General features: G+C 37.0%; 1 protein-coding gene across 2 annotated transcripts in view; it reads right to left on the bottom strand.

Moving 5' to 3' along the window:
• adcy2a (adenylate cyclase 2a) overlaps window positions 1-27,888 on the bottom strand; it is a 77,381-nt gene that overhangs the window by 27,082 nt on the left and 22,411 nt on the right. For both annotated transcript variants that reach the window (XM_032517725.1, XM_032517724.1), the window contains exons 4-16: window positions 10,708-10,857; window positions 8,369-8,517; window positions 8,132-8,243; window positions 6,415-6,542; window positions 5,513-5,671; window positions 4,736-4,868; window positions 4,470-4,646; window positions 4,325-4,368; window positions 4,066-4,146; window positions 3,698-3,767; window positions 3,356-3,453; window positions 3,032-3,116; window positions 1,644-1,781 (exon numbers count right to left, since the gene is read on the bottom strand). In XM_032517725.1, coding sequence (XP_032373616.1) covers window positions 1,644-1,781; window positions 3,032-3,116; window positions 3,356-3,453; window positions 3,698-3,767; window positions 4,066-4,146; window positions 4,325-4,368; window positions 4,470-4,646; window positions 4,736-4,868; window positions 5,513-5,671; window positions 6,415-6,542; window positions 8,132-8,243; window positions 8,369-8,517; window positions 10,708-10,857 — 1,524 coding nt within the window. The remainder of the gene's footprint in view (window positions 1-1,643; window positions 1,782-3,031; window positions 3,117-3,355; window positions 3,454-3,697; window positions 3,768-4,065; window positions 4,147-4,324; window positions 4,369-4,469; window positions 4,647-4,735; window positions 4,869-5,512; window positions 5,672-6,414; window positions 6,543-8,131; window positions 8,244-8,368; window positions 8,518-10,707; window positions 10,858-27,888) is intronic.

A 27,888-nucleotide genomic window follows, 5' to 3' on the forward strand; every position in this document is an offset into this window, starting at 1 on the left:
GAAAATAGAGTTGTGTTAGATAAGAGGCCAATAGTGACAACCATTCAATAATGCCCTTTAAAGTGAACCCGCAGGATAAGATGAGGATTAGCTACCCCACTGAGCGAAACCAAATTAATTTGGCTCATCCGCCCTGAGCAACTGGCCCACGTGAGGCGCAAAACAAGATCATAATCTCTGGAATCGATTTGTGTGAAGGTCTAAACCAGGGTCCTGACACCATGCTATATCACACAACTTCCCTACAAGCCTCAGGCTGCCATCACGCCTTCATCAGTTTGTTTTTTTTAATCTAAAGCTCTATCAGGTAAATCTAAAAATTGATGGAGAGTAAAATAATAAAATTGTTATGTTTATTATTTCCTTATCACTACATGCAAATGGTGTCAACACTACAGAATGTTGCTGTTTAAGACAAATGATATACTGCTTTGCAAAAGAAAACAATACAAAAAAAATAATTTTCTGTAGTTTGTTATGTGGTTAAATATCCAGTTAGTTTGAAGCATAATAAACAAAAGAAATGGAAAACATAGAAATAAATAATACACTAAAATGCTAGTGTATCCACAGCCCCTCACTGTGTCACCGTATTGTTGCAAGAAATTAAGCTTTAAAGTTGTTTTTATATTAAGTACACTCAGTAATATTGCAGCATTAATGAGTTTTTTTTCATTTCATTCATTTTTCATTGAAAATGAAATTTGGTTCCTATTTGTTTACATCACTTGATGCCAATTCATTTATTTTATTTGTGGGACATGTTATGTTCCATTCTATTCTAATTACACTGCAGTTACTCATAAGGTTGTCATCTGAAGGGTTGTGATTAGGCCTGCATGTTTAATCGTTATAAAATCACAATCTCGATTAACCCTGTTCACAATTAAAATTTGATGTATTCATGTAACTTTGATAAAAAAAAAAAAAACTACTAGTACTTTCTTCTGTGAGTTTTAAATATAGACTGTACAAAATAGGTTTTAAGGCTTTCCCAAGCGCTGCAATGCTCCCCTTCTCTTCACTGAAGTCTCTATATCTACAGGCTTGTGCTGATGCACAATGTGCTATAGGTGCCAAAAAATACCTATGTTTGGTACTTTTTTTAAAGATTATTTTTGGGGGATTGTCAGGACTTTATTGACAGAACAGCTATAGAAATTAAAGGAAAGAGAGAGGGGGAATGACATGCGGCAAAGGGCCAGAGGTCGGAGATGAACCCGGGCCAGCTGCATCAAGGAGTAAACCTCTATATATGGGCACCCTCTCTACCAACTGAGCTATCCAGGCACCCTGCCAATTTGGTTTTTCTTGGTTCATGTGTGCTGACTTGACATCTGGGAACAACTGACCAAGTCAATTGATGGTTCTCGTAACATTCCAGCCAAAGGACTACAATTGAAAATTAGCCATCTGGCTAACACTGACACATCTACAGAAATGTTAATGCACTGTCCTTGTAAATAAATAAATGAAATGAAAATGAAATGCAATAAACATTACATTTTGTGAGAAAAAAATCGGTGTATTATATTTTATATTTTTCCCCGTATCGTGCAGGCCTAGTTGTGATTCTCCGTTTCAAGTGAAGCCTAATTGGTGTTACCTCTCACTTATCACAGTACTTGCATATAAAAGCTTACCATGTTAAAGACTGCCATTATGAGTATTAGAGCTGTGGTTGTCATGGTGAGAGTGATGCAGGGCCATGGTTTGTTGGCAATAATGACTGATGACCTCAGCAGCCACATCAAGGAAGTGGAGGCGCTTTTACTGCAGTGCTGCAGGGACATGTACACACAACAGGACACCAATACAAGAATGTATGAGTCAAAGTACAAAAGAAGTCATTTAAATATATAAATAATGCATTTATGCATAGGAACAGACACAATAATAATTTCTGTTGAGTAAGGACAGGTACTGTAAAATAAATAAAATGTATAAAAAGGTTCACACATTGACATGCCTATTACTGATTAACTCCCGATTGCCTCAGCAATGCCAAGGAACAAGTTCAAGTGAGGGCCTATAAACTTAATGGTGCATGTTGCAATATATTTTAAACTACATGAAAAAACAAGCGCTATGACCACTTCAAGTGATTCAATCTTATATAAAAGCATCTAACCAGACCATATGTATAGTTTCCAACAAACCATTCGGTGTAATGATAATTTTCTAACTTTGCTTTTCTGCTTTGCTAATCAAACCATTATAACTGAAGGCAAAGTTTATCACTGGACAAGCAAAACCCTATATAGCTTATTTTTTTATTATTCATGCAAAATGAAATCTTCCCATGCTTCAGCAAATGCTGGCTGGGCCTGTTACAGTCACTTACTTTTCCTCTTTGCCGCATTGTCTTCAGCTAAATGTGTTTCATTGCGAAACAATGACAGTGAAAGGCCAAATCATGTGCTGAGCAATATCTGAGCATCAGTGAGGCTGAGTGGATGTGACTTGAATAGCTCTGGGATGTATATTATAATACAATAAAGTAAGGATGGCTCATTGTATTTTGCAACAGCAGAATTACTGGAAATGTGGAGCCAGTTGGGCACATTTTGTTTTGAAAACAGGGCATTTGCATGCAATGTTCACCACTAGTCCAGCAGTTTAAATAATAATGACCTTAATAAAACATGAATAAGGAATTAGAATAAGTCAAAGTGAGATAATCTGCTAGGGTTGGTTTAGCACTCAATGATTTCAATGGAAAAACTCAGGATTTGAGTCACACAGAATTTGTCAAATGTTAACTAAAATATTGTTACAGGGATAGCTAACTTGTCTTAAAATGCTACATTTGACATTAAGGAATCATTTCGTTGTTGATCTCTGTGACAAAAGGAACCAACTGTGCTCTTAAAACTGAAAGACAATCTTTACCACTATGGGGGAAAATACATGCATTCTGATAATCAAGTCTAACGCTCAAATTTACAAAGGATCCATGAATTCAGATTCAAAAACACTGCAAAAGGTCACTACAAAAACAATGATGTTAGAAGTAAATGAATTTACTCACCAGGAAGTGTCCAATAAAACACATGAAGAGGATCAAGGAAAGGATAAGAAAAGCCATTCCAAACGATATCCCCAAGACAGTTGTCCTAAAAAAAAATACAATACATCATCAAGTTCACCAAGTTTAATTCACTGAATGTTTAATGTACTTGTGCAAAATGTCATTAACACTACCCTTAGCTCAAAATGACTTATCAAGGCATGGAAACATTACCAAGTGTAACTGCATAAGAATACAAATACTTTTTTCCACACTAACACAGAGTACAACATTGGGTCAATAGTTATTTTACTTCGGTAATACTTTGAAATAAAGCACACATACTTTGGAAGGACAAGAATCTGCACAATAAAAATGCAGAAAAAGATCAAACAGGCGCAGGTGACATAGTACTTGAAGGCCGGCAAGTGTGTTGCTCTGTACTGAAAGGATAAAAAGAAAGTCAAGTTTCAACAAAATAGCTTTTAAAACTGATATCAGGGTTACTTCAAAAACACCTCAAGTGTGCACTCAGACTCAAAACATCTCCCAGGAATTTACAATATTTTAGGGTAAGCTTAATGTAGGAACAAGTAGTAACAATATGTTCTTTAAGTCTCTTTAAAAACTTGTCCAATATATCCACTGAAGGGTAAATAATGCCAATTTACTTGCGATACCTCTTACCTCCTTCTCCAAGGATTTGTTGTGAAAGAATAATGATATTCTTTGGATGTCCTCTGACTTGAGCCACTGTCTGGAACCATAAAGAGATAAGATAACACATAGTTATCCCACCACATAAAAAAGGAGAAAACAGGCACTGTTAAAACTAAATTATATGTGTTTTTACAAAAATTGAAGATAAACACTTTTGTATGTGTTCAGAATGTTCAACAGGTGGCAGATATTTGATTCGAAAAATTAAGATACAGTTTATGCCATAATTAGCTTTAATGGTCCATGTTTAATCAGTTACACTTTTTGCATGTATTTTTGCACAATAATATTAAATTCATCAATATTTGTGTTTGTTTTGTTTTAAATGACCATACTTTTGCGAGTTTATCCCATCAAAGGTCCTGATCATCCTCTCGTTAAGTTCCTCCTCAAACCGTTTCTTCTGAGACTTTGTTCTTCAATGGGTGAAAAAAAAAGAAAAAAAAGACCAAATATCTTTTAAGTTCACACACACATCAAAGCCTCTAGCAGAAGTATAGTCTTAATAAGCATCTTGTCATCTGTCACTGTACTGTTAGGAATAAGGATAAAGCTAAAGAAAACTGTTCCAGAGCTGTAAAACGAGCAGCTTGCCTTTCTGATCTCCTCTTGAAGTGATACTGCCCCATGGGTACATCCTAGAGACAGAACAAGAGGATAGAAATGGGTTACAAGCTACAGCTGAACCTCCCCATCACCTAAATTACAACATGCAGTATGTGTACCAAAAATTACACACAGCAGTGTTGATCTTCCCATTCTCATTAGTCATGCTGTCTCTGTGGTGCAGGTTGGCAAATGGTTTGGCTGCTCCCCAGGACTCCAGGTAGCGGGTCATCCTGACGGAGGCTCTCATCTTTGCCCCGTCTACAGTGTGTCTGGGACGGTAATGATGCTGTGGGCTGCGACGCTCCACCTGGACAAACATGAAAATAGTGTCATTTAATTGCATTTTATTTAACGTCCAGTATAAATTTCAACGGATGTGATATGGTGCTAAGGTACCTTTGGGTTGATGACCAGATAAGTGGTGACTCCATGTTCTTTTAGGTAGGGGTCTCTTTCTTGCCCATCCCCATCTTCCACCTTATAGGCATCATTCAGATGCTCCAGTGTCTCTGAGGTAATGTGGACTCGCCTAGCAAAAAACAGTTCATTAAAAGTATTAATGGCATTCAATTAATATTAAGAACAGAGCTTGGTATCCTTTTGGTACAGTATCTTTCAGCAAAGACTCGACCATGACAAACCAGAAACAACTGATGCAGAAAAAGTGTGATAAGGGTATCACAATTGGTTTCGGAAAATTGCACCACAATACTAAAAAAAACTGCATTGGCTACAACACAAAATAGTCTTCAAAATCCTGCTAAAAGTCCACACTTAATGTCTTAGCTCCAAAGTACATCTGCCTTGCCGACAGATTATAACCCCATCAGGCCAGTCAGGTCATCAGGCAGATGCCTTCAGTAACTGTGGTCCTGCACTCTGGAACAAGCTGCCTGATGGCCTGCGGTCCATCACAACTTTGTCGACATTCAAAAGCAAACTCTAAACTTTACTATTCTCTCAGGCTTTTTGGTTATGTGTGTGTGTGTGTGTTTTTTGTAGATTGTATCCTTACTTTTGGTGTTTATGCTTATATTTTTTTATCTTTTGTCTTTCAATATAAAGCCCTTTGAGTTTATGGAAGTGTGATGAAAGGTGCTCTATAAAAAAAAAATGCTATTGTCATTATGCAAATGGTACTTTGTGCTTCTGTTTTACTTCCAGTTTACTTACCCTGGTACACCACCTGCTTCCATATGATTGGCCAGTGTGACATCATGTGACCAAACATCATATTGCCATTTCTGAAGTCCAATCACACCACACAGGACATTCCCAGAGTGCACGCCGACACGCATGTTGATGTCAACCCCAGTGGCATCTCGCACTTTCCTGTCAAGTACCAAAAACCAAGTCTTACTAATGTGGGGTTACCAAAAAATCATCAGCTATATGCCTTGTTAGAAAAGAGGAAATTCATCTCTATGACCTTTATGGTATTTCTTTCTTTTCTCAATTAAACTATATATTTTAAGGTCTTTCACTCTCTTTTAATTCTGTCACAGCCCCCTGCACTTTGCGTCAGAGTGATGGTGAGATAGGACTTCACACTTATCAAACATTTGATGCAGTTAAATTGGCAATAAAAAGTACATACATACTGCATCTAAGCTAATACTTAGCAAGTACTTCATCATCATTACGGGTAAGAATGTTTCCTACATATAGTTCAAAAAGCACTGTGCTTTAAGGCATATCCAAACAATCTTTGAAATGCAGGTAGTCAAACATAGTACCAAAAAGTGTAATGAGACTCTTCAGGGCATAGCTGAGTCAACAGACAAAAGAATTAGCATGAGGCAATTTCTTTGCATTTCATTTTTGTATTCAAGTGGTTGATTGATTGTATGATGAATGAGACACTGCTGTGGATGTTTCTTTATCATTTATTTCCAGCCATTTAATTTCTGGTCAGATATTTTAATATCACTGATGCCTAAGTTATACCCAACATTAGTACTGCAGAGTTGGGGGATATTTGTATGATTGAAGATATACTGTACAGTGAAAGAAAGAAGCAAGCATTCAAAAAATGGGATGTTCTTTAGCAGCACTGCTATATAACTGACACTTACTTGATGGCCTCACACATGTCCAGACCCATTTTCACACAGTTCTTAGCATGGTTCGGCAGAGACTCCGGCAGGCCGGACACACAGTAGTAACAGTCGCCGAGGATTTTGATCCGCATACATTCATTTTCCTGCATATAAAAAGGTGGAAATACAAGCTGAGATAAAGGTTAAAACAGTAGCTACACTGTATACTGTATACTTTATCAGTGTTAATGTGAGGGGAACAATTGAACTATTGTACTATATTTTCTATTCTATGACTGAACAGGGACTGAAGGAAGATTGATTTTGACAGGTTGCTATCAAAACCTGATACAGTCTGTTTACCAATTATAGTTAAGATAGAAAAATGCAGGGGGAGGTTTTTTGTTAAGATAGTTGCAGTACACATTGTATTGTATCAATGCAAATATTTCAGTTTGAAGTCAATTCAGTTATGTTTGACCAGAAAGAGACTACAAATTAAAAAGATGCATCACCAAAATGGTGATGTATCTTGCATGGTGGTATATTTACATTTAGGTGGATTTTACCCTTCACATGGTGTAAGATGTATGAGAGATGTAAGATGCAAGATGTTTTAGAGATTTATCGTTGGGCCCCCAATGAGGAAGCAAAATGTATACATTGTTAAGATGTGTTAGTAGTTAGTGGTAAGGCTGGGCGATATATTGATATTTTACCTTATATCGATATATTCCAAGTTCTGGGATAACACAATATCGTTTATATCGATATGACGTAATGTTGCGTTACATGACCCATTTCTTCTAGAAACCCGTGTTTGGATCTCTCCTCTCACTCTCTGTTCAGCCCCACCCCAACTCACACACGGCTCTCCTACGACATGGAGAGACACAGCGCCGGTCCACACTACTAACATTTGTCTACAATTTTAATTGTTGTTAACACAGCTGTATATTGTTAAGCATGAAAGGAAATCCTGTATTTGTACCGCTGGTTACTTTCTGTTGTTGCGGCCGCAACGGTGAAAAACACGAAGTGTGAGACTGCACCTGCTAGACCCAGGCAATAGATGTGACTCATAGCCCTATAATCCTAGTTCATAAAAATGCAGTGCAGAGACGATACAGACATTTTGTACACGAGACACGAGACTCCACTGACGTCTCGTGTCTCGTGTCCACCTGCAGCCATTCATAATGAGTCACTCGTCACTATAGAGAATCAAGTCTGCAGTGTAGTTCAGACACTTAATGATAAACCAGAGAATTGTACTATAACAATCGGCTTCATAATCAAAGAAAGCTTTTATATCATACACCTCAGTCCATCGCACTCCCCCTCTCCCTCCCTCCCTCCCTCCCCCCCTCTTTCTCTCTTTTAATCTTAGTCTGTTATTGTTTGAAAACAAGTAAAGGAGTTTTCTCAGAGATAGGCCTTTATATTTAATATAGCCTAGGCTATTTATTTAAGATAATTTTTCATTTACACGTGTTGCAGCTACATGTATATATTTTCAAACTGGGAAGGAAACCCTGTCTTTGCATTTTCAATCGATAAAAATCTGTTTAATAAAAGTGCTTGTGACATCTCAAATGTGGCTTTGACTTAAAACTGAACATTTAGCCCATTTTGTAAAATATTCCTGAGATATAATGTATATCGTGTATCAGCTGAATAATACCGCCATATGATTTTTAGTTCATATCGCCCAGCCCTAGTTAGTGGCACAGTCCAATAATCAAATGTTTACCTTTGCAATTTGATCAAATTTGCCAAACAGCTCATTCAGCATGTGCACCAGCTCTCCAGGTGAGCAGTCACTGGCCAGCCGTGTAAATCCCACTATATCAGCATACAGTATACTAGAGATGGGGAAAAAAATCAATGTACTATAATATTATGGTTTCATGTTTTCCAGGAAGACCGTAGCATTCCAGTACACTACTGATTAGTCATGTAAGTGGTAATCCAAATAAAAAATACATGCCTGACATTAGTGTGTCTCTGGACGTAGAGGTTGTGAAAATTGTTTGTGTTCTCAATCTGGCCGAAGTTTGGGCCCTTCAGCCTCTGGATGATCTCAGCTTTCATTACACGGGCAATGTGAGCTGGCAGCAGAGACAACAGGAGACGCTCCTAATGTCAGTTATACAAAGACAGAATAATTAATACTAGAGGGATGGTAAGGAAAATCAAGAATAAATAAGAAGATTATAACATTTGTTTGTCCTTCAGAGTGTTTTTTAACAGGGATTCATTGCTTCATAGCCCCAAAGAATCACTCACTGGAGAAGCTTTCACATCCAAAGTAAAGGTGTAATCCAAGAATCATCACCAGGGACTTTGACTTGTCACTAAATAAGTTTTCCATTTTCTACAACTTGATATGTAATTGAATTCAGTGCTAATTTAATTTTGATGCATCAACCTTTGAAGACAGGAGGAGACAAAAAGCCGTCAGCATTTTGTCGCAGGTATCCAGAAAAGCTCCAAGTGCAAAGTGAAGGTTATTGGGCACTACATTGTGTCAGGTTGACTTCTTGTAATTCAAATTAATGATCAATTAAAATAAAACGTTTTGCAGTGCATACTATTTTATTGACAGCCACCAGAAGAATGACTCAACTGTTATACACCTCACAACCTTTCTTCTATTTAGAGTTAGCTTAATCCACTCTCTCTGTTTCTCTCTAAAGCTACTGTGGGTATTACTCTAATCCAACGCAGTAGTTAGCAAATACAACTCTGATTATGGTTAGAAGTTCAAGATTTGAGAAAACACTTGATTAAGCCAAAGACACTGCCAACTCTAACAAGTCTCCCTGCACCACTGATCATCTCCCTGCACAGCTGCTGAGGCTCAAAAAGGTTCTACATGAAGGAAAGTTCCATGGAGGCTGCTAACAAACGCTGCCAGGGCTTTGGGTTTATGATGAATTCCCATAGTCCCCCTTGGACCACTCACATACCGAAAATGTATGTACTCACTGTACTGCAGGGAACTTTGGATAAAGGCATGCAGCAAACAGCATATATTATAAGCACCAGAGATAGGTCTCTCCACATGTACCATCATCTGTCGCAGGCAGCAATAGCACTCCAGGGCAACTGCGAAGCGCTCCACCCGAGGCATTTTCAGCTTCACTCATGGCAGTTGTAAGAACAAAAGCTGGATTCACCAAAGGGATTACCAGCTCCACCCCAAGGCAGTGCTTTCACAACAGCTGCATTCACCCTCATCTGACTGAACCCACAAGCTACAACTGCAGCAGCTGTAGTTAAAAGCTAACTACATCCCAGGCTTGCACAGCAGTAAGCTTTAATCAACACTTTGCTAATTTCTTACAGGAAACCATGCTGCTCATAAGCAGCAGCACCATTTGCGTTCACCTGAATTCACTGTAATAACCTTCATATGTGGAAAGCCGGAAAGACATATTCAGTGGGACAATATCTATAAAATAGTAAAGATTTGAGTTTGCTTTTGAATGTGGACACAGTTGTGATGGACCTCAGGCCATCAGGCAGCACACCAAAAAGTACAAATGGATGGATGTCAATAGACTTATTTTAGAGGGAAAAATGTGCTGCAGATGTTCAAATATCTTGTTAATCAACTGCAAAGATTTCAGCCAGTAGTCATTGGATGCTAAATAGCTTTTACTACAGAGAATTTACCACCTGCAATAGGCTCCAGGGACCATTACACTAACTAAGGCCATTAACAGTTACCACATTCTTTAAAACACAACACAAATCCCCTGTGGACTCCTTCCCTTCCTAAACCACAGGAATCAAGCACTGACAGCTATATGCAGAGATCATGATGAGTCAAAAAACATTAGGGCAAAGTCTGCAAGCACAGAAAGAAGATAAATGGTACATGCCTACAGAGGGACTGTTTAACCCAATTACCACATAGTGCAGGTGTATGAGACACACATCTAACAAAAAATAAATAATGGGGTTTCAGTGAGGGTATTTTAATGAAACAACTCAAAACCCCTTTTTGTGTCAACATTTAATATTTTAATCTGGATTAAATATCAAGTCCTGGGTGTGCCATAATGTTTAAATTAATTAACTCTTTAATTTCTTGCCTTACAGTTGCCGACAGTTTTGTTGTTGTCAACATTATCATCTCTGCCACACTCATTAATTTTACATAATCAATTACTTACTGTATATGTATATTTTCATTCCCCATCATTATTGTAATCAACACCACCCTTTATCACCAGCAAGATCACAACATGTACGTAATCATTCGCTGCCGGCCTGACTGTCACTGGCTCACTGGTCATTAACACTTGTTGACCACTTTACCTGTTGTCTCTTCTCAAACTCCAGTTTAATTGGGGACTTGATGCAGTTGCAGGTGTCCTGATAAGTCTGTTTAAGTGCCAACTCCATCAGATGTTTATGGTACGCCCCCGCCATGTTGCCACACAAGAAAATGATAACATTGGCCAATATCTGTACAGAAACAGAGGACAGACAAAGCTGGTGTTAGATAAATATCAGACACAAATAATCTTAAAGTAAAATATATGAACGCGTTACTAGCAATCTGGCATTTATTTAAAAAGAGGAGAAATAGAGCTGTGAAAGGGAATACATTCAACACTGTTGGTGTGTTAACTATTGTACATGAACAGGCAGTATCAGAAAAGCTATTTTATTTTGTGACAACAGTGATAAAACAGCTATTTTCTCATGTCCCAATATGAGTATTGTACTTTAGGGATTCTAAGTCCCAAGGAGGAAATGAGTTTCTATGACATGAAAGCAAGACAAATGAAAAACCTCTTAAGTCAGAAATAGGACAAACGCTTTTCCTAAAGGGAGGCCCTGGCAACTGAGATTCTGCAGTGATGTCAACATCCAGCCCCGCACGCAGAACTGTGTTTACTACAAGGGCAATGTGGCATACATAAACAATACAGCTTACATCATTTTCTTGTGAATCAGTTATTTAAAGAATAAGCACCTTGATCAATCTTTCTTCTTAGAACCAGCTAAAAAAATATAATAAAAAAATAAAAATACAGTATATACAATATTACTTTTTTATATATATATACCCAATGGCTAACAGTGTGTTCGCACTTTGTGTCTATATAGACTTTCCCTTGGGTCCATGTTCATCGTACATCCACCTGTTTCTTAATTTGTGTTATTGCAACAAAAAACATCCCCCACTACAGGCTCTATTTGACCATGGCATGGCTCAAATGATGAAGTTGTTTTTAATCATACTCATGCTTTACACATATTTATTGTAATCAAGTAGTTTTACTAATGACTAGGCAAGACTCTACTAAAACATCAAAACTCAGTTTAGTAAAGAATATCTAGAACTAATGTTTAAAATCTGACACTCAATGATGAGATTACCACTGGACAGCCTTGTGAACTCTGGGATCTCCCAACTTTGATCAAGTTTAATTAAAACAATGGTATTTGTAGTTTTCTAATTGTTGAAAGCTATACAGCTTGTCTAACAACAAGACAGTAATATCTCCACATTTGGTACGTCCTCAGCATTATTTAAACTTAACAGGCTGATCTGTAAATGTTAGCATGTTTACACACAACTCAGAATTACACACAACAGCTGTATACTTTCAGTATTTCATTCACATTATTAAGCCAGACTATTTGTTCAACAGATAAAAGGAGTCAATTATGTATTCATGGCACATTCTGTAGGTAATGCTTACAATCATGCTGTATTTTATTCGGTAGTTTACCATAAGTAATGGATATATACAAAAGGCTGACATCGAAAGACAAAATATAAAGAGAACTATTGTATTGCCCCTACATGTGTGGAACTCATCTTGTATGCTATCCCCCTTTTTCAGTCAATATCCCACTAACAGCAGAGAATACAACATGTTAAAAATGACACAGAAGGATAAATGCTTACTCCAACCAAAGCTCTTCAGAATACCCACAAAGTGCAAACTGTGAGAAGTGCAGTCTATTCTGTTTATTTTAATTTTCAAAACCATTCTTTACCTTCATTCACATTTAATGCATCCCTCACTGCAGCACTACACAGGAAGCCCCATTACAGGAGCTATTATGATAGGATGTGGTCCAGTGATGACAAGTGAAGGTATATAGACCAAGGGGCCCTAATAACCTTGCGCTCAATATTTTGTAAATGGACAATTTAATGGTTCTCTCCCATTGCATCTTAAAAAAGATTTTTAGTAGTCATGACACTTTCTGCTGTTCTATTAGCACAGTTCAATAACTTGTTTGTAACATCTATACAATAATGCACAACCAATAATTATAAGAAGCAATAACTTCAACTAGGAGTACAGATTCCCACACTGGAAACACATAAAACAGCATCTGATTTGTGTGTTCACACTTTGTGCTCTAAATGCTGTTCTAAATAAATTAGATGAATGTACCGGTTTCTCCTTTATATTTGACAAACGCAAACATCAGGGGCAGAGACCATGTGCATATGAGGTCTGCCAGCTGGGTTTATGTACACATCTTTTCACTGTATTTGCTATGCACTGAATTTATTATTGTCTCTATGCACATTTTTATAGACTAAACATTATATTATATATTGTCTCTAGAATAAAGGCAATGCATTTACAAGCCTGGCTTAGTTCATGACTGTATATTTTTCCCTGAGTCAGGATAACAGCAGCAAAACACCTTAAGTTCTGCTCACCTACGCCTCTCCAGCATGTCTCCTAACTCCCGCGTATACAGTATGTCCTGCACTGACTTGAGTGTGTGGTAAACTGTGTCTCTCCATCTGTAGCAACCAGGCCAGATTCTTTCAGATAGCTCAGGCTTCAGGTTGCACAAGAAATTCATTTTACTTGAACAATGAAGTGTTAAACAATTTTAATAAAAAGAGATTTGAACCTTATTGAAGTGTTTTGTGTAAATTTTATAATAATCAAGCAATGGGAAAATAATCTCTAACTGAAAAATGAATCTTTTGATTAGTCAACTAATCAAAAAAAATAATCGCTAGATTAATCGTTTAAAAAATAATTGTTTGGGACAGCCGAGAAAACTTACTCACTGCTTTCAAGAAGCCGGTTCTCAATAGTAAAGTGTGACTTGATACTTCCTGTGGACACAGAAGATTGCCTTGGCAATACTTGACATCAGAATGCAAAGATAAATGAGTGCGTTTCTCTACTGTACTGAGTTTATCTTCTTTTAGTAAGCAAAAGCGTATGCTATTTTATAACATAATCCAGAAAGCAGAAATATACACGTATTTTCATGTTTTGACAAACCCCTTAGTCACAAACCTTTCGTGTGTAAAGTGTACACGTTTTTACATTGACTGCATTCAGTTAGACCTGGGAGCTACTCTATTATCTGACATCTGTTAGACAAGACACTAACAGCAATTCAGGCCATCTCAAAGGTCAGCTGTGTGCATCATTCATACCTCGCAGGTACCCAATTACACTTAACAGTGGAGTTTGGTGAGGATGGCCTCTAAAAGGCTTTGAGCCCTAATGCTGAATTCTGGGATTATCTAAGTCAGAGAGCTAAACACTATTTGGGCTACTATACAGTGCTGCTCATAAATTTAGGATCCCATGCTAGGGTTGACTAAAAAGAAGAATAAAACATTCATCTTCTGGAAATTGATCTTAATGCCTTAATTTAAAAAATAAAGAACAATCCAACCTTTAAAGACACCAATTTTCGTTGTGAATGAATAATGTCTCGATAAATGTTCTTCCTTAAAATACAGGGTGCATAAGTAAACTCACCCCTATGTTATATCCCCATAGAGGCAGGCAGAGTTTTATTTTTAAAGGCCAGTTATTTCATCCAAGATACTATGTATTCTGATAAAGTTCCCTTGGCCTTTGGAAATGAAATAATCCCATATTGTCCCATACTCCTCACCATACCTAGAAATTGGCATGGGGTACTTTCCATAAAATCATCTCTCATTGCAAATCAAACCAGCTATTGGTATAACTCATAAAACATTACATGTTACATTATATAATTTAGCTGACGCTTTTATCCAAAGCGACTTACAATTGCTTTATATGTGAGAGGCCACCCCTGTGGAGCAACTAGGAGTTAAAGTGTCTTGGTCCGGGACACACTGGTTGATGTATTGCAGTGGGAACTGAACTCATATCCACCACACCAAAGGCATGTGATATATCAGCTGCGCCATCTAAAACCCACTATCCAAACTCTAGGTATGGTGAAGGCTATGTGATGATGGGGGGCTACATGATACATTATTCATTCTGAGCGAGATATATATTCAAATTTAAAAAAAGAAAAGAGAAACCAATCAAAGTTAAATATCAAGTAAGCAAAGATTGATACTTCCATTTGGATTCAAATAAAGCTTAACTTCAAATAAAGCTTAACTACCTTAAACAGGTAATGCATGGAATATGCATCAGCTGCTACCGCTAAGAATCAATGTGTAATTTTATTAGATGAAGCTTAAATAGAGTGAGTACTGCAATGAATTATGGGTAATTTTACATTCAAAATGTTAGAACAAAGAATGCAAATGAAAGTTGTTTTAGGTCTAAGAGGTTAGGTTATGATATAAAAATACAGAGGGAAAATTTTGAAATTTCTATAAACTATCTACAACAGAGTTTAGCATCAGTTTGGATATTTGGAGTATTCCAAAGTTTAACACATACAGTCTTTATAAAAATTGACTTCAAAATAGGGACCTTTGTTACATAAAACATGTTTTATCCTTAAAGAGCATTTGACTACTATACTAAAAGACTAAGTATATTTTTATATCAAGTAGCCAGATCATTCTTCACGTTTTTGTAGCCAAGAAAAATATAGTTTTAGGAAAATACCAATATAATAATGCAACAATAAATTACTGATGTACACACCATGCAGGAAAGGAATGGAAAAAGTAATTAAATATTTCTTCAAGTAAGTATTACATGAACATAAATCTGGACCCAACATGGGGCTTTCACCTCTTCAATGAATGAACTAAGTTAAGACTGCAAAGAGCCAGCACTGTAAAGTTTAACGGACTTGACAAAGCGGAGATGTCAGCATAGTTCCCTCTCACTTAATACCTCCTTGGCAGCTTGTATGGACACTAGAGTAATGCACAACTGTGGACATTTAATGGCTGACATTTACAAAACTCTGGTAGGATAGAGTGGTGTTTTCTTGTTCTACAAATTGCTGAGGGATTGTGAAATATTTAAATGATATGAAATTAAATTTAAAAAAATCAAACATACCACAAATGCATGCCTACTGAATGTATGCATGTGCATGCACATTTAGGCTTCTAAGGGAATAGTTTGACATTTTGGGAAATATGCTGATTCACTTCATGCTGAGAATATTGTTAATGCTCACGTCTATAAATAGTAAATACGTAGCCAGCAGCCAGCAGCCAGTTAGCTGAGCTCAGCATGAAGAATGGAAACGGCTCATCTCATCTGCTCATTATCCAAAGTGTGCAAACAATATGTTGTGGTTTTAGGAGGCACAATCACCTCTTAGATCTTATCGTCACGTGAGGTTACCAGACATTCAGCAGAGACACTTCTGGAGATAGCTTCACATTTACTGTACAGACAAGTGGTGGATTTTCTTTTCCAACTCTTGGCAAGAAAGCAATTAGGCATATTTCCCCGAAATGTCAAACTGTTCCTTCACAGTGGCATTCATGATGTACTTGAGCAAAATTATGCTATTTTATATCCATAAGAGGTTTATTCAACTGTTTTCCTTAAAGTGGTTTGTAACTTTCAGTTTGTATTGATTCTAGCGGACGCTTTGACACCTTCTGTCGTAAAGATCTTTGTTTTTTGCGGTTCTGTATAACCGAGATAACATTGGCGGAATGTCATGCTAACTAGAGGTTACAATTAATGTTTTGCCCAGACTCATCATCTAAATCATTTCCAATCATTTATTGTTACATGCATCATTGCATTACAAGTGTTGCATACGGTAACTTAGCCTGGATGTATTGTTAGCTAAACTGGGTAAAGTTATCACTGTCTCTTTGTCACAAGCCAAAGCATTAAGCGTTTATGGTAGCAACAAATTTAATAATAACAATGGAAAAGAATAATCCTTAGGAAAACAATAGGGTTCCACAGCCCTGCTGTGTGAACTGCGTTACACGCGGTACACTCAGCCTCGGGCTTGGACCCCTAATTATAACTTAGATTAATATAGCGCATTTAATGAAACCCAAGGATGCTTTACACAAGTAAAGGACCTGAGCAAAGGCATTAACAAAAACTTATATAAAAATAGTGTTCTTTCACTGTTAGTCTTGTTTGCTGTTACAGGTCATTTATAATCATGATTAAAAAAAATACACAGTTTCAGAAACATTAAAAGTAAAATAAGCAGAGAAATAAATCACTTTCTGTTGCCATTGTATGATTAAAGATAATCTAAATCTGCCTGGTACAAATAAAGTCTTAAAGTGGAACTATTACACTTTTCCATATTTCCTGTCACATTATATACAGTAATCAGTGTTGGGCAAGTTACTTTTAAAAAGTAATTAATTACAGTTACTAGTTACTTATTCAAAAAAGTAACTAACTTAGATACTCAGTTAAAAATATAAAAGTAACTAGTTACTTCAACAAGTAACTTATGCGTTACTTTCAAGTACATTGAAACTCAAATGTGACCCCAACTCCACGCCTCTTCAATGGAACTTAAAATACATCTGCATGTTCTATTATTTGTGATAAATCTAAATATTATAATGAAATGGACACTTAATACAATACATTAACAGAAAAAAGTACACAAATCTAAACTCTTTTAATGTTGCTGTGGGACGAAGTGAGACTAGCCTCCAATCAAATACCATGTTTGTAGATATTATGTCTAGTGGATCAAAACAAATAACTTAGATGTTTTGGAACTTTTGATATTTATTGCCCCTCAACAGGCCACAACTGGGGAAAATTAGATAATGCTAGTTGAGCACCATAGCAAAAATAAATAAATATGCAGTACAGGCCAAAGGTTTGGTTATACATTCTCATTCAATGGGTTTCCTTTATTTTCATGACTATGTACATTGTAGATTCTCACTGAAGGCATCAAAACTATGAATGAACACATATGGAATAATGTACTTAACAAAAAAGTGTGAAATAACTCAAAACATGTCTTATATTCTAGTTTGTTCAAAGTAGACACCCTTTGCTCTGATTCAGTTGTCCAATAGGGTTGTCGGCTATGTATCAACCTGACTTCTGCACAACTCAACTGATGGTCCCAACTCCATTAACAAGGCAAGACATTTTTAGCAGGAAAAGTTACCTCTCTCCTTGATTTCATAACGCCATACCTGTCTCTTGTTGACTAACTCTATGCGTGCTTATGAACACCCGCCCAACTCTACCTCTGATTGGCTTACCATGAAATTTTCTCAACCTCAGCCAATCATTAGCATTTAAGTGCTTGTCTTGTGCACAGCCCACTAACCAAGGAAGAAAAAAAGTTGTTGCCTCTTGGCTCAGAGATCAAGTTGGTCTGATGAAAAACACAGCTTCATTTATAGTAACAAGCCATATTTTTCGGCAGTAACAGTAACAGCCTTATTAACATGGAAGACTAAAAGTGTTATGCAACTCCAAGACTATTTGAGCTACTGCGGTGTTAACATTGTCACATGTACAATACCGGTCAAAAGTTTGGGGTCACTTTTGAAATTTCCATTGCACTCCATTATAGACAGAATACCAGTTGAGATCAGTTGCATTGTTTTTTTAACCAGCGCAGCAGTTTTCATATTACATTATGTGCTTACATAATTGCAAAAGGGTTCTCCAATGTTTTCTCAGTTAGTTTTTATTAAATGATATTAGATTAGTGAACAGAATGGGCCTTTGGAACATTGGATGAATGGTTGCTGATAATGGGCAATGTAGATATTGCATTAAAGATCAACCACCCACTCAGATCAGCTGGTATTCTGTCTAACATCGAGTGGAATGGAAATTTGTAAGTGGCCCCATACTTTTGACCGGTAGTGTAGCTGCATGCCAACGGTAGTAAAATATGTAATCCTGGCTGCCAATGTTGGTAAATTCTCACCAATTCCGGGTCACATTACTCTTGAAACATTTCTGGTTTGGTAGTATGTTGTTTAAATGCTTTTATTGGTGATTTTTCACAGTGGAAAGTCCTGCTTTATACGCCGTTGCAGTCAGTCTCAGGCTCCAGAGTGAAAAAACACAGTGGAGCATCAGAGACTCGCAGACATGGGATGCCCAATCAGTGCAGATTGATTTTTTTCGGGAGGGGGTCTTAGAGAAAAAGGCGCTCCAACAGAGTGTCTCATACAAAGGGTGAATACAGGTGCAGCAGCCATGGGCAGTAAATGAAAAGTGTTTCTTGAACATTAAAGCATGTAAACAAGTATGAACCTCTAAATGTTATATAATATGTCCACTTTAAGTTGTGAAATGTTGGGCAGGAAATCATTACTGTAGCAGTTAAATGTAGCATGTGTACTGTACATCAACAACACGAAAACCAGTCAGCATCTGGTGTTATGGTCAATCCGTGAAGAGAACACTTGCGCCATTGAATGTGAGCAATTTCTAACTCAACTAGGTTACGACAACAAACTGCAGTCAGGTCGAGCGAGAGATGGTTCAACCCCAACCCTACCCATAACACCAGATACCGACTGGTTTTCGGACCCCCTCCAATTGAGAACAACTGCACATTTTAGAGTGGCCTTTTGTGCCCAGCCTACTGCACACCTGTGCCATAATCATGCTGTCTAATATGCCACACCTGTTAGGTGGATGGATTAGAAAGTTTTGTGAACAATATTTGAGAAAAATAGGCCTTTTGTATACATAGAAAAAGTCTTAGATCTTTGAGTTCAGCTCATGAAAAATGGGAGCAAAAACAAAAGGGTTGCTTTTATAATTTTGTTCAGAGTATGTACTGTTTCTCACTCACACAAAGCAGAAAATTAAAGAAATAAACAAAGAAAATGGCTTCTAATCAATTTTGGCTTACAACAGAATGTAAATTCAAGGTCAAATCAAGGAACTGTCAGGCTACAAAACAATGATAAGTGGTAGATTACTTAGATAACTTTGTACATTAGCAGAAAGTTAGGATCTCTGAGTATCTCTGACGTACTTGATGCATTTCCAGGCTAAAGATATAGAAAAACCATTTAATAATGATCATTTATGTCCTATTTCCTCAAGGGTGTATTAATTTTATGTATGGGTTATGTTAAATTTGTTAAAAGTGATCATATTACAATGCATATCTTCAGCATTTACTTAGAAAAGGTCTTTTCATGGCCTGAATTACTTACAAAGTTGTCTCAGTCAGATTTTTTCAAACTACTCACATAATAGTATATTAATCCAGATGTATGTTAGTTACATCTTGTATGATACACCTATTTTTCTAATACAATTTTCCCCATGAGTTTTTAATTGTTGACTAACGGTTGACTGGTTTTCACCTGTCCAAACACTGATAAAGTTACAAATTTGTTTTTGAAAAATAAAAAGGTGAGCAAAATGTAAGCACCTTTCACTGACATACTATACTGTAAATCAAGAAATAAGTTCCATTACTACACACAATCAGGATATTGGATTCACTAGTCCCCTTTAAGAGCTATGCCACTCAAGGTGCTGTTTCCATGGCACACAGACTACTACACAGACACACTAGTGACAGATGCAAAAAAGAAAAGAGGAACAAGCTTGAATCATTTCATGATTGTGCTTTTAAAAATCCTGTATAGAAGAAATGTCAAGTATGATCACTGTCAATTTATTTTCATCAACTTTCTGCTTTTTAAAACTAGTTAAGTGATTTAATGGTTTGGCTTTCTGTCTTTTAGCAAATGTATGCACAGGCTGCAGCCGTCTGGACTGTGCATTAAGGGCATAATTTAAAATTTACTGTATGGACATTTTTTAGGACATGCATGTTGCACTTCACTTCACATATTGTCCACACCTACTGTATTTGTAGCATAATACATTATGCCTAATGCATACCTTGTTATCATCAGCACAATAAAAACAGACTTGACCAGTCAAACTGATAGAAAACAACATGACTGTCATTGATTAACAAAATGTGGCTGGAAACCTAAAGCTGCCGGGATTTGGCAGAGTCTGTGTTTACTAGTGGGCATTTTGTTCATTGGCAATGCCACTTCTAGCCCAGCAGGCCATCTTGACTGCCAATTGAGCAGCAATCTGTCTTCTCCAACAATTCCTTTTTAACTTGACACACACAGATTGTACAAAATATTAGTATTCCCTTCGTAATATGCCTGTCACAGTCATCTTTCAGATAAAAGAAAATAGTCACTGACAATTCTATATCTTCATTATCAAATCAATCAAAATGCATCACACTTTATTTCAATTCAGTCCGATTTAAAGTGTTTTGTTTTCTTCTCCTCCTGACATTTATAGTCCCTCTATCTTTCCACAAACATTAATATATATATATATATTATAATATATATATTATATATATATATATATATATTATATTATATATATTATTTTATATTAGAGCTGGCAGCGATTATATTTTTAATCGCAAATAATCACATAATTTCCCCCCCCATTAATCGCAAAATGAAATAGAATTCAAAAGTAGTGTATATTTGCTTTTTTTTAAATTTGCCATATGAACAAAAGGGCCGTAACTTTGTTCTGCAAAACTTACCAGCATTTTTTTATAAAGTAGCAGTTAAATAAAAAATGTATGTACATCTCAACTTAAACAATGTCCAGAGATGAATTTAATCTGGTTGGAACGTGTTTCAAAAGTGACTCCTTCTTAAGTCCACGTTCTTCCGTTGTTGCTCTAACTCTGCAGCACTTGCTGGACTGGGTTTAGAGTGCCCCACAACTTTTCTTCACTTTGCAATGACACTGTCCAACGCGCTGTTAAGCAGAGATACTGAGGGCACTGTCCAACGCACTGTAAAGCAGAGACACTGACAGAATGCTGGATACCGTGCGCAAAGCAGGGGACATGATCAGAAGGCAGAAGGCTTGCAGCAGCGATCACATTTTGTATCTATTCGTACTATCTGTGCTGACTGCGGTGACTTTATTTGACACATTCCACTGCTGTGCAACTTCAATAGTGTCCCGCACATGTCTCAGCATAATGTCTCTCCTCTGGTTTCATTACAGTCAGAGCACATGAATGCAGCGCCCACTTTTCATCAGTATAATGCACTGTAACTCCGAGATAATTCTGGTTGCCCATTGAGTCCAATAGTCCCCAGTGAGTCCAATAGTCCTTAGGGTGCATGTAGCATGGTCACTTTTGCAGTCCTCTCCTTTTTATACAACTCGTGTATTTTTCTTGTGATGGTGCGTGTTGAGGGAATCTCATACCTGCCGTCGTAGTTGCGATTCTCAGACCAATGTCCTCCACAACCCTACTGGGCCTGAAGTCTGTAGCTATCCACGTCGCTATGGCATTTGTTAGCGTCTCTTGCCTTTGTGTATCTCTACCCCCCCCACACGCTGCATCTAACGTAACCTGTCAAAGCCTCGCGCCACTGTGTGTTTTGTTGAATTATTTGCTGGCATCAACTGTCAAGGTGATATTTCAGACTGGAAGTACTCCGGTGAAAGAAAATTTTGCAGTATTTACAAAGCCTGTGAGCAACAAACTTTTTACATAATAAAGAAATAATAAAAACTGCGTTAACGCGTGATAAAAAAATTGTCGTTGTTAATTAGTTAACGCGATAATAACGAGTAAACTTGCCCAAACTTGTATTTGTATTATATATATATATATATATATATATATATATATATATATATGATATTTACTACCTAAAAAGCCTTTCTACAACTATATATGTCTTTATATCTAAAAGAATCACCCCTGGCACAGAAATTAAATACCTTACTATACTTCAACTGCTGTTGTGAGTTTATTTTTGACTAAAGACTACCAACCTTTAGTACAGACCCTTTGCAAATATGTGACCATTACCATGTGATGACACCATGACAGACGGCTGAATCACCAGCACAAGCTAAACAGTGTAGTAGATGAGAGGAAAGATTCATTAGTTTCAGTTCAAAATAAGTAACACTAAATAAACTTTAGTACTACTACTACTACTACTACTACTACTACTACTACTACTAATAATAATAATAATAATAATAATAATAATAATAATATCTATGGCTTTTTCTATTGAACAACAAGTTGTTGTGCCGTTATCGGTCGAGGTAGGGCATCTGGTAGGTGCTCACAAAGAAGAGTATTTGGAGAAGTTGGCGATAGCAGGATTGGATACCGACCCAAACCTTCTTCCTCCCTCCAAATTCAGTCCACACAATCTGTACCACTATGTGGTAAACGCATAGGGGTATGTATCCCCATACACTGGTGCTGATCTCAAAGCTTTTGAAATCTGGATGCTTTACCAGTTCTTTGTAGCTGGCTGGGTCACAGGTACACAATGCTGCGCTGGGAACTGCAGGGAAGGTACCTCATCACGGCAAAGTTAAGACATCAATCTAAGGTTTATTTTGTATTAACATGTGTTCTTTACTTAAGTAAAAGAATTACATAACACGTAGCCTATGTTTTTGGAGGACATGGTCGGTCGTGGCTACCCACATAACGTTGTTCACTGGGTGTGCCAACGCTACTTTCAAATGGATGCCTGGACGCATCCAGTCTCTGGGAAGTGCAGTCATTAATTATTTATCATATGTTAATCCATGCAGTAAATCACGGGGTGTTTATGATAAAAAGTAACCACACATAATTGTAACATCTAGTCATCTTCTTATCTGTGATTATATTTGCTGTGTAGCCTATGTTAAAATTGACCAGTGGATATTACGACGCGATGAACAGCAGCTAGCGAGCAGTCCAAAGCTAGCTGGTCAGCTAGCCAGGGTAGGAGCTCTGCAGACCCGCATTTAACTTGTTTTCTTTTATACCTTTATAACCAATATTTTTTAATGTGGGTTAAGTTAAATGACCAAGGGAACAGCTTTCTTTTTGGGATATGTATATAGCTAGGTCAGTGAATAACTGATGATTGTTAGTTATGTGAGTGGGTCATTATCGGTTGACTTGTTAGCAGGAAATGCTGGTTAGCATGGCAGTTAGCGGGTAAGGATACTTTTATTATTAATATTATCAGTCCTTTAAAACAAAAAGGCATTGGTTGTGTTGGTGAGGATTATTTTGCAGATTGTGTATGTGAGAACACGAACACAAACAAACATGTATGGTTTGGCTTGCCGTCAGTCTACAGCATAACGCATCCTCCTTCCGTCATGGGGTTCATATTTTGCGTGAGTAGAGCCTAACGTCACGTGCAAAGGCTCTGTGTATAATGCAAGCATTTATAATTAAAGTAATCTCAGAAATAAATGAGTCATAAAATATTTGAGAACCACATTTTACCATGTATTATTTGAGACCAAAAAAACATTTGTTTTGCCAATGAATATTTTAATGATGGAAATAGCTCCATTAATTTATTGCCCATAATTCAAGCTGAAAGTAGTTCATTTTTCAGAACATCCTTTTTATGCTTTCACACTTACTGAAACTATCCAATTTTTCTACAAGGAAGAGTTTCTTAAAAGGACATTCCTTTCTGGCAGATTTTCCACTGGAATTAGGCTGACATCCAAACTGACATGATGCACAATAGGGGCTGACAGATAGTGACCATGTAACGTACAGCCCCAGGCTGCCCAGATGCCAGCATGCCCATGCTACAGTTACACATGAAAGATAAGTAGACCAAATAACAGGCCATCACAGCAGAGTTCACAGAAGTAGGGAATACAGTACACTGAGTACAATTATGTGCATTATGTTATGTGAGCACATGTTTTCCTTTTATCTGAGGGACAGTATGTATTTTGAATACTAGGCTATTATTGATCCTTTTGATTTATTCTTTAAATAGAAATTTGTTTTTTGATTGTTAGTGTTGCCCTCATGCTCAGAGAGGCTTTGGAAGTTCTTTCAACCTTTCATTGTCCAAAAGTTGGAAAGCTGAACACAGGATATCAACCATTTAGTGATGCCCGCAAAAAATCTTAGAATGGCAGTCATACTGCATGATAGAAAATTGTAACATTAAGATGAATAACAATTTATAATAAATTCTTTGTTGTGTAGAAACAACAATTGACAATTTACTCAGACTGTGATTGAGCATTGAGGCTGACAAACAGCAATACACAAAAAAGGCGTAGAGAAGAACAATTTACATGTAGTCCATGGCTGAGATGAGAACATGGTATAATAAGAATTACTAGGCCTTTTGTATGCAAGAAATGCCCTTTGTAGCTGTGAAATGTTAAATTGCATGCTGGACTTTGAAATCTATGATTACCACTGAGGTTGTTAAACTAATGTCGTTTCTTTTATGTATTAGTTGGAATTAGGCGTATGTGTATTTGCAGTCACTGACTTTTGGAATCAGCTTTGAATGAGCTCAAATGAATAAAAGTCTACATTAGCCAGATAACTGGTTTCGTGATAGTTATTTCTTCGTCTTTCCCAGGATATGCTAACTGTCTGAACATTTTGCGCTTGAAACAGCAATACTGCTGGAAATAGGGTGACCTTCTAATAAAGTATAAAAAACATTCAAACAACAGAATTTCTATCGCTTACCTGCTATGCTAAATCAGTTTTAGTTTAAAAGGTCACATTTGTTTGTTCGCTAAAAATATAGACTATATGTTTAAAATGACCAGAAATGAGCAGAATGGGGAAACATTAAATGTCTGGAAAGGAAATACAATTCCATTAAGGTTCAATCTTAATAAAAATACAAACACTACAGTGGTCGCACTTCCCATCAATTATGGATAATATGGGGTAGCTATGTCTACCTGTAACAATATATAAAGCTCAAAAGGTATAAAAAAAGCTGATGATCATAAAGCAACATACAGGGTATGTTTATAATGTTTCATAAGACCCCGGCAGAAAACCTAACTTGCATCTTTGTCTAGCAGCAGGATGGCTGTTTAGAGTATAAAACAGCACTGTGTATGTTTGTTGCTTCAAGTACAGTGAGCGTCTTCCAAGGATATTATAGTTTTCCATTTTTCATTAGTTAATATATTTTATTTGTTCCGACTGTTTTCGAATTCAGTTTAGTTTTAATTAGATTTTAAGGCGGTCTGCTGGTTTATTTTTTTGAAAATGCTTAGTTTTGGTTTAGTTTTTATTAGTTTTAGTATTTTTTGTAATATGGGTTATTTGTCAGGGGCAAAATAAAAAAAAAGAAAAGTATTGTGTAATAATAACGCACTAAAAGCCTCATACAATTTTAGTAATATACATATACAATGTATTTAAAAATAACACCAGAACAAACAACGTACATATGATGAGCACAAATATGTCTACAGAGTCTACACAAGACTCCGCAGTAAGTGCAGAATGGGTAAGGGATGTTTTCCAGGAAAAAAACTAAATCGCCAACAAACTACATAAGACACACATCAACAGGTGTTTTTAACTGTGGTTTGAGTGAAGTGGCAAACTTGTTGAAGTCAATCGACTCACACAGTTGTGTAGACATCCCAGCATCGATACACATATTAAACCACGCTTCCTCCTGCTTTTGGTGTTCCTAAGTATTACTAACCAGCAGCTATCAGGTCGCCGGTGAAAGCACACCTGTAATGTTCTCTGTCCTGTGCTTGTCTCTGTCATACTGCCTGGCTCTGTACCCATACAGCCATGCCCTGTCTTTCCCTTTAAAAAAAAAAAACACATATTTTACCACCTTCCACTGCAAGGCACTTTTTTATCTGACACAGTCATAATTAGAGCCCGACCATTAAAGGATTTTTAGGTCGATACTGATACTAAAATTTGGTTATTAAAAAATTCGATACTCCAATATATATTTAAAAAAAACAGATTCCCTAACATTGATTATTTGTAGTTATTTATGAGTTCTCACTAAAATAATATGATAATTTGTTTTATTGTCACAACAGAACAGAGGAACATCAAAATATATTAAAGTTCTGATAAGTGAAAGGGGTGTCTCAGCAGCGTGCTCCCTGTGTCATCTTAGCATGCGATTTTGCTGATCCAGGGAGCATCATCAGAACACAGCCAAGTATAACTGTATTACCATTAGTTGCAATAAATAGTTAAATGCATCTAGTGTTCCCGACTGAAAGTTAGTTATCGTATTTTTGTAATGCCTTGTTTTAATTTTTTTCCCACCTAGTTTTTGTTATTTTGTTAATTTATTTTTGTTAACAATTATAACCTTGGCCCCTTCAGTATCTACTGGAAAGCAGTGCTTCCTGGGAACTGTAGAGTGGTAGTAATAACTCTCGGCAATAAATAAATATTTCTGTTGTGACACACAATTCAGAGATGTTCAAAGGTCATTTTTTGAAAGTCCAAATCAAGTCTCAAGTCTTTGTGGAGCAAGTTTAAGTCAAGTTTAAGTCTCTGGCCACCTGATCTGTCCATAACGCTGTATTGTTAAATCTCATGAATTCAAAGCATGTCCTGTAGCTACCATCCATACAGTACAATATCAAAATCAATTGTTCTTAACACATTCCTCTAGCCCTCGGACATGGATACAACTATAAAAATACAATTTGCCTGTTCCCAGCATTAGCACTACACTTTGCAATGGTTAGCTTGTTACCTGGGATGATATATGCTAAATGTAATGTCTCTTTCACTCTATGTCAAAGTGGAAATCAAGAGAATAGTGGCAGCACCACATCAGATACAGAACAACATGCATTTCAGTGTCAGTTGAAATTACGCACAATAAGCAGTTTGAACTCAGTGATGTAACGGCATTTACTTTCTAACTGTTAAAAGGCTCAGTGAAACTAAGTCCAGTTCGAGGGAGAATAGACTCCTAGGAGGAGAGGTTAGTGAGGCCAGTGTCTTCACGGCAGGTGAACAGCACAGATCCGCTGCGCCACACATGGATGAAATAATGAAATAGTAAATATGACTACAGTATCAGAGATTTGTGCAGAATTAAGACATTCAAGACAGTCAATTGTTTGGTGGACCGGGTATACCTTGCTCACTTACTAGATTACAAATCTTCCACGGGATCAATTACACGTCACATAAGTTTGCTCACTCGACACTCGACATTTGTTCCCGGGGAGATGGATCCGTGCGTCCCACCTCCTGTGCGCCATTGATGTCTAACTATAAAGATACAATTTGCCTGTTCCCAGCATTAGCAAAATCCCTTGGCGATGGTTAGGTTGTTACTTGTGTTGATATAAGCTAAATGTAACATCTTTTTCATATTACTGTGTTTAAGTGACTGACCTGTCTGGGTGCATTTTGAGATGCCTGATGAAGTTTGACGTTGTTGATCCGGCATTATTTCTCTTGGTGCCACACACCTTGCATATAGCTGTTCGCTTACTGCCACGGTTTACAGAGTTATTGAAAGCA

Source organism: Etheostoma spectabile, chromosome 6 (genome assembly GCF_008692095.1).
Source record: "Etheostoma spectabile isolate EspeVRDwgs_2016 chromosome 6, UIUC_Espe_1.0, whole genome shotgun sequence".
NCBI classification, from domain to species: Eukaryota; Metazoa; Chordata; class Actinopteri; order Perciformes; family Percidae; genus Etheostoma; species Etheostoma spectabile.